At 42.3% G+C, this 13,295-nt stretch overlaps 1 protein-coding gene across 1 annotated transcript in view; it reads right to left on the bottom strand.

The window, feature by feature from the left end:
* Positions 1-13,295, bottom strand: part of glra1 (glycine receptor, alpha 1) — a 59,242-nt gene that overhangs the window by 22,060 nt on the left and 23,887 nt on the right. Inside the window, exon 6 of the mRNA XM_080774817.1 lies at positions 6,955-7,169. Within this exon, the coding sequence (XP_080630943.1) occupies positions 6,955-7,169 (215 nt within the window). The remainder of the gene's footprint in view (positions 1-6,954; positions 7,170-13,295) is intronic.

Below are 13,295 nucleotides of genomic sequence, written 5' to 3'. Positions count from 1 at the left end.
ACAGTGACTGTCAGTTTAATCTCATACACTGTGAAACAGAGTGAATATGCACAATACTGTTTCGATTTTTCGGGAGATCCAAAAGTTTTATAAGAATGAATCGGCTTTGTTTCTTTAGTTTTTTAGCGAGGGCACATTGGGTACATTGATTTTATGAGTTAAGCAGATACAACACCATCCGCTCCATCGGTCAATGAGCACCGGGTGGTTTTTGAGACATTTTGGCAGACGAGGTCTGGCTGTAATTAAAGCAGTGAAAATGAGTACAAAGGACTGGATCAGGATCACGGTTGTACTGCCATCCAAATGTCAGTCGTTCAGCATCACAAACTGAAATGTACCGACGCCAAGTCTGAAGTTCATAAGGATTATCTTGTTGTGTTGTGCGAATGTGCGTTAGAGTCAGACCAGTGGTTCCCAAACAGTGTTCCTTGGGATATTGTGACGATTAGATTACATGTATTATTGCAATACACATACAACTATACAAATCAAATGCTATGAATATTTGTTTATATACTGTAGTGTACACAGACAAATGTAATTGTCTTCCACATTTAAAAAAAATAGACCATCTGCAGTAAAAGCTATTTCTGCAGTTTGAAGATGTTTTAAACTATAAAATAGGGCTTAATACAAAATGTAAAAACATTTAAAAAAAATAACAAAGTTTGATAAGTCACATGTTACATAGGCTATTTTGAATGGATATGAATATACTTGTTCCTTGAGATTTTGAATAGACCCTTGATGCCTTGGGCACAAAAGGTTTGAAAACACACGCGATCCCATACGACTATGACTTTGTATGGAAGCTAGATTTAGCAGTTGCCCGAGCAACAATCAGTAAGCAAACTGCCTTTTTTTCATTATTCTATCTGATAGACTGCTAAAACGTTTTGGAACCACTGGTCTAGCGGCCCTTGATTATTATTATTTGTGAGCCATGCAGCCTCTGAAGAAACATTCATGAAATCCATTACTATTACCGTAAAATATAAACATGTCAAGCTGTTGAATGTCAAGGTGAAGGATCGGGCATCAAGTCACTCAGATGTTGACACTTTTACATAACAGTGCTGTGGTGTGATGCCAGAGGGACAGCCCAGATAATGACACTTAGAAATGAAGTGTGGCCGCTTCACTGGCATCTTTGCGTCGAGTGCTGCCATTACTCATTTGCTGTGTCGTACCACTACGACTCTTGAGAGTCTTAGCCGCACAATTACCCTGCACAGTTTTTAAGGAGGAGAATATCCCTGTTCCCCTTGTGGAGATTCAAGCCCAACAATGCAGACATTCAAATCCAATTAAACCACGACCCCGCTATCAGTGCAAATACAAAGTGGACCTAATCGCAGCATGGCCTCCTTTTCAGTTCACAATTGTCACGCTGAGTCCTGCCCCTACAGGGAAAGGACAACATTTATCTTCAATCTTAGCTCTAGGAGCTCCTGCTGAGAGCCACGTACGCCTGAACGGTGAACTTGTTCATTGCACTTTCCGGCTAAACGGGCATGGAGAGAAGAGGGAAGATATAATGTATCTTATATAAATCCATGAATATGTATGCAACATACAGGTACAATAGTGTATCCACACACTGGCACAGAGGTGTGCCATATGTGTAGCTAGTATACTGAGTGGATCCCATATCGCAATGTAAGGATATTTGGGAGAAAAAGTGAGATGGAACCAGGCAGCCAGCCAGAGAAGCATACATTGGGGCCATGGATCAAACTACTGCAAAGCCAAGGTTGTCTGCGGGCTGGAAAAGAGCAGGGATATACAGCACTGAGCTTAGCTGAGCTTGGCTAGCTAAAGCCTCCCCCTAGCCTCGACACCCCAACGTCCGCTCCTGTCTGGGCATCAGAAGACTAGTGTTTGTGACAGTGACTGACCAGAGCGCTGACCTGAGGACAACAGCTTAGGTGGCATTTTCTGACGGCACGGTTCAAAGAACATTGGTCACATAATGCATAATGAGAACGCAGCAGTGGGCTAGCCGGGGCCAGTACTCTGCACAATCCTGAGTGGTAATTTAACTGAGAATGTAATCCCGTAAAACCAAGGGTTCGTTTCCACATTCCCATGGTTAAATTACGACTCATGATGTTGCATTGTACCCTGAGTGATTTCAGGCTATTTGAATGACTGATTGTCTTACTGATTGGCTGGCTGACTGACTTTCTGACTGGCTGGCTGACTGATTAGTCAATAGACTAGGGAAATAGAAGGAGAGAAGCCATCTCATTTTCATGAAACTGTTTGCCTACCCAATCTATATGACATAAATACATGGCATCCATTAGTCACAGCAGACATCATACGTCAATCCCACATAATTTAATAACATTGAATAGATTTTTGTGGGTATGCATATTTGTGACTGTGTGTGTGTGTGTGTGTGTGTGTGTGTGTGTGTGGGGGGGGGGGGGGGGGGGGGATTGGGGGACAATATTATGTACATCTAGGCGTGTGTGTGTCCGTAAGTATTAGTACTTTATCTTGTGTTTGTGAGAGGCAGAGACAGCAGTATGTCTGTATGTGTGGGACAATATGTACATCAACGTGTGTCTATAAGTGTGAGCAGTGTGTGTATACCTTTTGTGTGTGTATGTGTAGGGGGGGAGGGGAGAGGCAGAGGCAGCAGTATGCCCACCTAAGCTCAGCTCCAAGTGTGATCATTATTGTGACAGCTGAACTGCATAGAAATCACGCTTCACTTGTTCAATTTCCACAGCACATGAATCACCTAATGTCAACACAAACAGAAGAGTGTGTGTGTGTGTGTGTGTGTGTGTGTGTGTGTGTGTGTGTGTGTGTGTGTGTGTGTGTGTGTGTGTGTGTGTGTGTGTGTGTGTGTGTGTGTGTGTGTGTGCGTGTGCGTGTGCGTGTGCGTGTGCGTGCGTGTGTGTGTGTGTGTGTGTGCGCGCGTGCGCCAGTCATGGATTAAAGCTTCCCTGGACATAATTATACAATCCTCTTGGCTCACGCGAACTCCTACCATTTTAAATCCCCCACAGCGTAGCAAAAGGTTCCTCCTCTTAGGAGAAAAAAACATTAAACAATTTCCGTTTTGCTGTCACCTTACAGTCCCTCGTTCCAACCCCCCCCCTCTCTCTTTTTGCACTCATCCTTCTCCCCCCCCCCCCCCCCCTCTCTCTTTCTCTCACTCGTGTTCCCTCTAAGGACACAGATCATGCCCTGTGTCTGACATACTGTGGAAATCACAGTTATGTAATGACGGAAGTTTTCCGAAGCTTCACAGCAAAAAAATAAAACACATCCATGTGGTTAAGCCTGCATGAAAAGATTTCATTATTAAAAATGCAATTCATTATTATTATTATTGTGAGTGTGCATGCTCGGGACCATTTGACATGCAGAGGAATATTATCCACTCATGTTGATGTTTACATGTCAGGATGGCGTCTGGTAATCTGAAGGTCTCCGGTTTGACCCCCGAAGCCTCTGGTATGTGTGTTGTAAGACACATTGCCCTTAGCACTTTTAACAACAAAATTGCTAACGCTAGCGTTAGCTCACGATAGCTGTCTTTCTCCAGAAACGTTAATATTAAATCGCGATGCAGTGTAAAATCTGAAAAGAACCTTGCGGATCTGATCATCACCACTGACAGTGCCCCAGTTTCAGAGAAACATGGAATTTGATGGAGCGTAAATACACGTTTATGGCGCGAAATGTGTTAACAGACCCCCAGGACTGAGGACTCATCATCACCATTTGAGCACCAGCCTTCAGCTGGCTGGAGCTGAAACTGAATTTCCCCTGCGACATTAGTAGAGGTATTTTATTTTAGAAGAGATGTCAAAAGATTACATTTTCTGATAAGTCTGTTTGTGCGGGAGAGTAAAACTATGCAGCAAAGAGAGCAAGTCCCACAAACTCAGAGTATCAGGAGGAGGAATGTGAGTAGAATTAAAAAGCCTTTATTGTGACACAGCTATACAATGGCTGTCATGTCACAATAACAGTGTTTTAAGTGTATTCATTTGATACCTTTTGAGTGCCTGCCTGGGACTTTCTCTTTTTTGCAGAATGCCCGTATATGGAGATCCCTTTGTCATCAATATTGGCCAGCAACTCTACACCTGACCTCAAACCCTTAGATCTCATTATATAACTCTAGACAGGCCTGCCCCAACATTATTAGTGCAGCCGTGCCTGGTATCCGGCGAAAACTAGAATTCTCAACAGTTCCGAAAATTAAGGCCCGGCCCTACCTGGGCCCTCATCAAACCCTGAACACTCAAGACACTTCCCCCGCTGCCTCCCTTAGATCTCCATATATGGAGCTGACCTGTTCTGCTGTTCCATATGCTGATCTGACCACATCAAACCCTGTACACTCATGACATGCTCCATATATGGCCAGGACAGAATTAATTCCATCTGACCCTCCATGCCAAAGCACCAGCGCACGCCCAGCAGTCTGCTGTCACCCAGGCGGATGTGTGCACGCGACCTTGCCCCTCGCCCTCAGGCGTCTTACTGGTAATAGGCCTATAATTTACATGCATCCAGACACATCCCTTGAGTTTCATACAATATGGCACACTTAATTAGTATCCAACTGCACGTACATCACAAGTGCAACAGTGTTGTTGCACTTGTGATGTACGTGCAGTTGAGTGTGCCATATCTAAGTTAATGTGTGAACCACTTCGAAACTCCAATGACCAGGGGCCATTATCACCTCAAAATACCACGCATAAGCCTTCACCTCGAACGCCACATTATCACCTGCAAAAGGCTAATGAAGTCCACATTCTTACTACAGTCTTGCTGCCGGCAGCCCTCCTCCTGCGCATCAGACGCAATACCTCGGATGGTTAGCAGACGGTGTACGATTTGTTTTTCTTCAAAATCCCCTGCAGGGTATGCTATGTGTAGCATAACACAACCACTGGATGATGTAGGGCAGTGGTTCCCAAAGTGGGGTCCGGGGAACCCTAGGGGTCCTTGAGAGAGTTCCAGGGGGTCCCCAGCTAAATGATAATTGGGAACCAAATGGACCCTTATAGGTCTGTAACTCAGAGAGTTTGCAAATGGAACCAAATGGACCCTTACGGGTCCATTTGTACACTCTCAGAGTTAAAATAACATTGATTTTACAATATAAATCGGGTGTCCCAGAGATAGAAATGCCATTAAATGGGGGTCCGTAGACTAATGCATGTCAAACTGGGGGTTCTTGAAATTAAACTGGTTGAGAATCTCTGCTAGAGCCGTAAAAATCTTCTCTTATGCATATCTTGGCATATCTTTTTAAATGCGGGTCCACAGGCTAATTTGGGTGTCAATTTGGGTGTCCTTGACATGAAAAGCTTTGGGAACCACTGATGTAGGGTCTTGTGAAGGTGGCTGTGTCACTGTGGTTTTAAAGTGGACACCTCCCATCACAGAGGAATAGGCTATGTGCATCACATGTCATGCACATATAACACCTTCATATCATCAATGTCGAGCAGAAACCTTGTAGGCTATCTCCTTTCTCTCTTTTTTTTCCTTCCATAAATTCATTGGCTATTGGTCACCACCACTTAAGCCTTATTTACACGTGTTATGACAAAATAGTGAAGGTAATATTTTCCTGAAGCTCACAACAGAATGCAATGTGATGTATTGTGAATTTGTGAGCTTGTAGATTTAGCTATTTTCAGTATTTTCTAAACGTTTAGAAATTTCGCCTATAATGACAAAAAATAGCGTCATCAAAAATTGTGGTTAATCTTTTTGTGGGTTTTAAGTATTTAACCATGAGTATTAACAAGAGATTGTGACTAAATATTAGCTACCTTGGATGTACTGGAAAAGTAACGGTTTTGGACAGGTTTCCGGTTTAAATTTGCTGCAGCGCCAAACAAGCTACTCAAGCAAGAAAAAGTATTTGTTAAAATAATAGCTAGTGCCCATTTTCTCCCACATGAGTTCTCAGGAAAGTATAAATCTTAAAGTTGTTCTCATCATCTTTGTTTTAACATTTATATGTGCAAAAGATATTTAATCTTCTTTAGAAGATTCCCTGTTCAAAAAGTCTTGCCGTTTTACTAAACTCTGTTAGTGGAAATAGCCTTAAGTCTTCATTGTTTGGTATTGCAAATCATATCGCAATATTTTGTGGAAGTAATTTAGTCGTCGTCGCCCCCCCCCTCTCTCTCTCTCATTAGCAGGCAACAGTGCAGCACTATCTCTCTCTCCGTTTCTGGCACAACAGCGTCACTTTTGCCCCTACTGGTACTCATAGTCACATAGGTTAACACGGACATTGCTGTTCCTTTTTTGAGTGGTGGCACCACTCAAAAAACACCAAATGTGCTTTTTGCTGATGATGATGAGCACTGGTGCAAAGTAACTAAGTACATACTGTATACTTAAGTACTGTACTTAAGTCAAATTTTGAGGTACTTTTACTGCACTGGATTATTTCCAATTATCAGTACTTCTACTTCTACTCCACTACATCTGGGATCCAAATATTGAGCTTTTACTCCACTACATTTATTTGAAGATTTAGATTATTATTACAAAAGGTATATACATTTCGGTCATTTGAAAATAGCCGATCTACAAGCTCATGATGCTGGGCTTGTAGATCTGCTTTTTTCAAACGTTTTTTTTTGTATTACTTTTACGCATTTTCATTCCGGAATTGTAACAGAGTACTTCTACATTGCAGTATTGATATACTTTAACTTAAGTAAAAAATCAGACCCGTCTGAAGTGAGTGGTGCAAAAAAAATCTGTGCACAGTGCTCTGTGCACAGAGTGAAGCTCAACAGTGCCACTTTGTCACCTAAACATACATACATAGATAGAGACACGGGGACAGACATTGCTGGGCAGTGGAGTGGCTGCACCCTACGGTTGCACCACTCGACAAAACGGGAGTACTTTTTCCACCACTGCTGATGACGAGTTGGCACTGACCTTGGGCAGAGAGGCTCGGGAGCCAGAACTCTGGGTGGTCATGGTGAGCACGGTGGTGATGCCCAGGCCCACGCGGGCCGGCGCCGCGTCCATGTTGATCCAGAAGGAGACCCAGGACAGGATGACAATGAGCAGCGACGGAATGTACATCTGGATCAGGTAGTAGCCCATCTGACGCTCCAGGTGAAAACGAGCCTCGATGCAGGTGAACTTGCCTGCAAGGCCACGGGGAGAGAAGGGCAACAAGATGACACTTTTGAACCCTGTTTAACCCATTCAAGAACGAGAACCCCTTTTGCTGTTTTAAGCATTATGTTATACTTTAGGTATTAGCAGATCTATCAAAGCACCGAGTGCCACGCTATGAACTATTTTTGGGAAATTGTGAAAATGTAGGGCAAATCTTTGAATATATATTCTTTCAGAGTGAACGTTTTTAACTCAAATCTTTGCTTCTGGGCGGTTCCTGGAACAACATAATTTCAGATGGGGGGGGGGGTCGGCGACCAATTACATATACATTTGGGGTCCTTGACATGAAACAGTCTGATAACCACTGACAGTATATGTTCTTCAGAAAACTGTCATGATTTAGAAAACATTTTGTAGAATCTGGTCTCAGTCCTAAAGAACCACTGCTTTAGAGTAGTTGTTCTCAGCCGGTGTGCCGAGGCACATGAGTCAAGTACAGAGTACCGTGAGATGTTTTTGACATATTATTGAGGGAAATAAACAACAGAAACAGGACAGGTGCTCACAGGAGAAAAGTAGTTGTAATGTGCTCTTGGATCAAACGGGATGAAAAAAAAACCCGGAGGATCCAGGCACTATCAAAGGAGGGAAACACTGTTTGTACGTCTGCTTTGATATTTGTTACAATCTCTTTGACGTTTTGGCACTGGTTCAGAGTACGGCTCTCAAGGACATGGCTTTCACCTCATTTGATGATGAGGCTGTGCCTCGTTGCAGGTCAAATTACCTGGAGAGAAGATGGAGGGAACATTAAGAGCAAGGGAAGGGAAGAAAATAAGAACCGGGGGAGGTTTTTATGGTCAGATTTCCGACAGTCTGACACATTAGCATAGGGATATATGCCTTATTTCCAGACCTAAGGTTTATAATATTGCTTTCAAATTGTATCACCCAGGCTTCAATACATGTGAATTTACTCATTCTGAGCCATTTGCCCGAAATAAGGGAGTTTAAAGGGAGGAGGGGCAAGAAAGAGGGAAATGAAATGATTACGATCAAGGTTTGGCGCGGCTGAAAATAAATAAATAATAATAATTGCCAGAGGAAAGTAACTCAAAGTCACTGACCCAAAATATTTAAATATATTTTAGTAGCTACTGTAAGTGTAAGGTAGAGATTATGTCGCTGGGTTTAAGAGCTGAACCTTTTTTTTTTACAGGGTAAGAAAAGGCAAAGGAAGAGAGGAATGGAAAGAAGGAGAGATGGAATAGAACTGATGTTCAGATTATGCAGCGGTAAAGAGATGGGAGTATGGGAGACGGAGAAAAAGATGCTTATGATCAAATTTGAGTTCATCAGCCCAGGGAGGAAATGGACGTAAACAGAGTTGAAATGGAGAGAGAGAGAGCGAGAGAGAGAGAGAGAGAGAGAGAGAGAGAGAAGAAAAGACCAAAAGACCAAGATGGTTGCAGCTGGCTTTGATACTAGAGGCATTCATCCATAGCAGGAGTGAATTACAGACAGGGAGGAGGGGCTGGAAGAAAGGATGTGTAGAGATGAGGATGACAAAAGAGAGAGAGAGAATGATCAGTGGAAAGCAGTAACTAAGTGGATTTATTCAAGTACTGTACTTTACAGTACAATTTTGAGGTATTTGTACTTTATTTTTCTACTCCACTATCTTAAGCCCAAACCACATCAAAGGGTCGGTTTGGGACTAAATGTTTTTTAAGGTACACCACACCAATGCAACTCATTGCAACTCAATGAGTTGCGTTGGTGTGGTTTACCATAAAAAAAAAAAACATTTTGTCCACTCCCAACCCGACCCTTTTGTGTGGTTTGGGCTTTAGATGTAAATATTGTACTTTTACTCGAACACTTAAGTTACTTTGTAGATTTAGATTATCATTACAACACATTGGTCATTTTTCAGCCCTATACATTGCAGACATTTGAAAATAGCCGATCTACATAAGCTCACAATGCGTCGCATTTCAAAATATGTTTTATACATTTGAAAACTTGAAATGGGACATTCTGCATAAATTCATTTCTACTTTTGATATAGGCCTACACTATTTTAAGTGCATTTTTTATACCAATACCGTTGTACTTTTACTCAAGCAATTTTGAATACCAGACTTTTACTTGTTTACTTTTACTGCATTGCACTATTGATACTTTTGAGTACTTTTCCACCACTGCAGGAAGGCAGTGTAGTACTGTACACGGCACACTCTGGGACCCTTCTGAGTCCACTTTCACACAACCTGGAGTTAAAGGAATACCCCTATATTTACTGTGCAGGGAACGAGGGGGGAGAACAGAAGAGAAGGGCAGAAGATAAGACACAGCAACGAAATAAGGAGATGGCTGTGATAACGTCACCATGCTACGTATCTGGTGCGGGGGAGTGGAAATGGGCTTTGATAACTCTGAACCTTATCCGTGCCGAGGGAGGGAGGGAGGGGGAGATGAGATGAGATGAGAAAGACCATGCCCAGAGCCATAGAGTAAGACAGAGTTACGACATTGAGGGGCAGAAAACAGCCTGGTCACGTGGTTAATGTATACTCGCGTGAGCCCATAGACTCCAATGCATTCCGTAAACTTCCGGTTGTCCCCATTCAATACTTCCGGTTGTCCCCATTCAATAGAAGCCGTAGAAGAGCCTGGCCCCATGAAGTGAGCGGAGTTGTCATAACTCTGTCTTACTCTGTGACGCTGACCATGCCTAAGTCGCTGTTTCTCTCGACGTTCGGTCCGGAGTTCACCAGGGGACCATCCCATTAGTTCGAACATGCATTAAGGTTGGCGAACATGCGCTGCTCCCGTGCTTGTGGTTATGTTTAGGTTAGGGTTAGATAGGGTTAGTAATGGTCGAACTAACGGGAGGTCGTACCAATGCCATGCCGCTGTGCCGAAGTTCAGCCATCGACCACGTGCGAGGCGGCGAGCATAATATAGCCTATTATGTGGGCATGTTGCGCAGTGAATAATTATGGTATGCCGCCTGGGAAAACCTAGGCTACAGCATTGCCCTTACCTCCGTCTGTAACTCTGAGAGGGTACACTGTATCATTCTCAGCACTGTACAATGTAAGAGTCCATTTGGTCATCCTGGTCTTACCCAGACCCGAGGTTGAGTGACAGTGGCCTAATTTATAGGCTGCTCATTTTTACAATGGTGTCCCGCGCCGAAAATAGAACATCTACAAGCTCACAAATGCGCCGTCGCACATTGACTCTTGCTGATGTAACATTCCGATTCCACTGTCATTCATAATGCAGGCATTTTAAAGACGGGGCTTTTTGGGAATTTTATTTTGAAATTTCATTCAAAAAACGTGTGCTTCTGAACCAATCCGAGCGTTGCATCCCTTCAGGCTATGGGTCGTATAGCTCCGCAACGCTGGAGTTGTTTGTTTACAAAGCATTACAAGTCAGATACAGAGCATGCAGCTACTACGTGACTTATTTCTAACCTATAATGTTTTCAGATACATATTTTAGCGTGCTGATTAAGTTTTAAATGAGTAATACACTGTCTGGATGTCGTATTGAATGAGATTAACAGAATATTTCTGTAATCATACGGGACTCGATACGTCATCATGCATCACGTTTTCGTTCAAAGGAAGTCATTAAAATTAGATTTTATGGACTTTTGATATAAAAATACACAAACATTTAAATTTTCCCATTGTTTTGTCATCCGTTGTTTGTTAGGTATGCCCATATGATGAACATATTTTTTCATTTCACTACGTCTTTAAAGGCATTTTATTTAAGGCATAAATTAAAATAGTTTATTGCATCGTGGCTATGAGCTGTGTAACCTCCTTTCTTTTCAATATTGTATCTCCCGTAGTCAGCACCTCCCCACTATTGGTGTGCACTCCTATACCCTTTTTGTTTTCCTCGTATTAACACCTTGAGGGCCCGGGCCTATTTAATCCATTAATAAAATGTGCCCATCGTCAGCAAGCGCCTCTAGGCTTGCCGACGATGGATCAGTTTTCACAGCACTAATTTGACGGAGATTATCTATCTCCATCTCGGGCACATGACCGTGCACTTGAACTTGGCGGTGATTTACGCCATGGGCCCCGATGGTGTTAACATACTCTACCGTATAGAATATGAACACATTGACACATAAAACATTGTGATTTGGTTTAGATTTAAAAGAAAATGAGTGCTATGCAACTCGGTACAGAGGGTCTAAGTGGTTAAAACTGGATGGACGTTTACTTTCATGACATGGACTGTAACCTTCTAGTCTCCGCTCTTCCTTTTAGCAGACCTTGTATTGTAACTGTATTGTCAATCAATCAAACCTGCCGTTAAAGCATAATTTGTCCTCGCGTCGGTACAATGGGGAAAGTTTAACCTACAGTACATGTTTATGCTTGGAGCCAGTTGTAGTAAGAGTGGAGTAGAGGGATTAGAACAAAGGCTTTAGATAATTGCCTCCGTCAGAAGTATCCAACTCTCTCAACTCATTACTCGTTACACAACGCCTCGCTCACTCCAAGCATCAACAGTCATATTTAACCCATTCTGACCTGAGATCAGATTCATACGAGGTTTCCACTGGACACACACTGGTCTGATGAACCCATTCTGACCTGAGATCAGATTCTAAAAATGTCAGTCGTTCTTCGAATTTAAAAAAAATAGCAGACCTACAAGCTCGTATCGCGCCACTCGGTGGCGCGATATGAGCTTGTAGATCTGCTATTTTTCAATAGGTAAAGCATAACATGATGCTAACACCAAAATGGGTGCCCGGTCAGAATGGGTTAACCTAGCCTTTGGTTGAGACTCAAGGACAACTGCTGCTGCAAGCACAACGCTAATGTTACTGCCCCGTCTATGCACTGCAAGCAGCAGTTTTGGAAAAAAATAACTCAAAGTTTTTACTTAAATAAAAGTATCAATGCTGCAACATAGAACTACTACTCGGTTACAAGTAAAGGTCTGGAATTCAAAATGTACTTGAAAGTACAAAAGTATTGGCATCAATATGTACTTAAAGTACCAAAAGTAAGTAATTGCAGAATGTCCCATTTCGAGTTATCAAATATATTAAAAAAAAAAAACTTAGCAGATCTACAAGCTCATAATTGTGAGTTTGTAGATTGGCTATTTTCAAATGGCCGAAATGTTTATAGGGCTGAATTGGTTAGTGTATGTTTTGAAATGATAATCAAAATCTACAAAATAAATGTAGTGGAGTAAAAGTACAATATTTGGATCTGAGATGTAAAGTACCGTACAAGTAAGTAAGTAAAGTACAAATACCGCAAAACAAGTACAGTTTTCAGTACTAAGTGCAGTACTTGAGTAAATTAGTTAGGTAGTAAGGTACTTAGTTTCCGCTTTTAGGCCTCACTCATACCTTTCGATCTAGCATACAACATTGATGCATGCAAGATGTAAGTGTCATGGCCGCCCCAATGCATTTCCAATGGAAGTCACGTGGTTTGATACAACATTTTGGACTACAAGCTGTTGTATGGCTTTCGTCAAACCATGTGACTCCCATTGGAAATGCATTGGGGCAAGATGTATCACACCCTTTGTATACAACAAGCATACATCAGTCTGTTGCGAAGGTGTGAGTGAGGCCCAAGTGTGGTTGAAATTTCAGGTCAGGTCCTGAAAGCTCAGAGCTCAAGTTCAGTATCCATGTTAACCCATTCTGACCTGAGATCAGATTCATACGAGGTTTCCACTGGACACACACTGGTCTGATTAACCCATTCTGACCTGAGATCAGATTCTAAAAATGTCAGTCGTTCTTCTTATTTTTCAAAAATAGCAGACCTACAAGCTCGTATCGCGCCACTCGGTGGCGCGATATGAGCTTGTAGATCTGCTATTTTTCAATAGCTAAAGCATAACATGATGCCAACACCAAAATGGGTGCCCGGTCAGAATGGGTTAAACTACGGTAATTATCTCAGTCAGATTCAGAGACCCCCGAGCCTGATTTATGCTTTGTCGCTATTTTCAGCATGTACAAGGTATAGCCAAAATCGGGCTCAATGCATTAACCAGACTTTGTTTTGTTGCACACACCCCCATGGTAAACACCACATTTATAAAGAAAATAAGGATTTATAAAGAAAAAGGATAAA

This window comes from Protomyctophum bolini, assembly GCF_963924005.1.
Source record: "Protomyctophum bolini genome assembly, chromosome: 10".
Classification (NCBI taxonomy): domain Eukaryota; kingdom Metazoa; phylum Chordata; class Actinopteri; order Myctophiformes; family Myctophidae; genus Protomyctophum; species Protomyctophum bolini.
The sequence above is the reverse complement of the archived record's forward strand: the minus strand, read 5'-3'. Positions and strand labels throughout refer to the sequence as shown.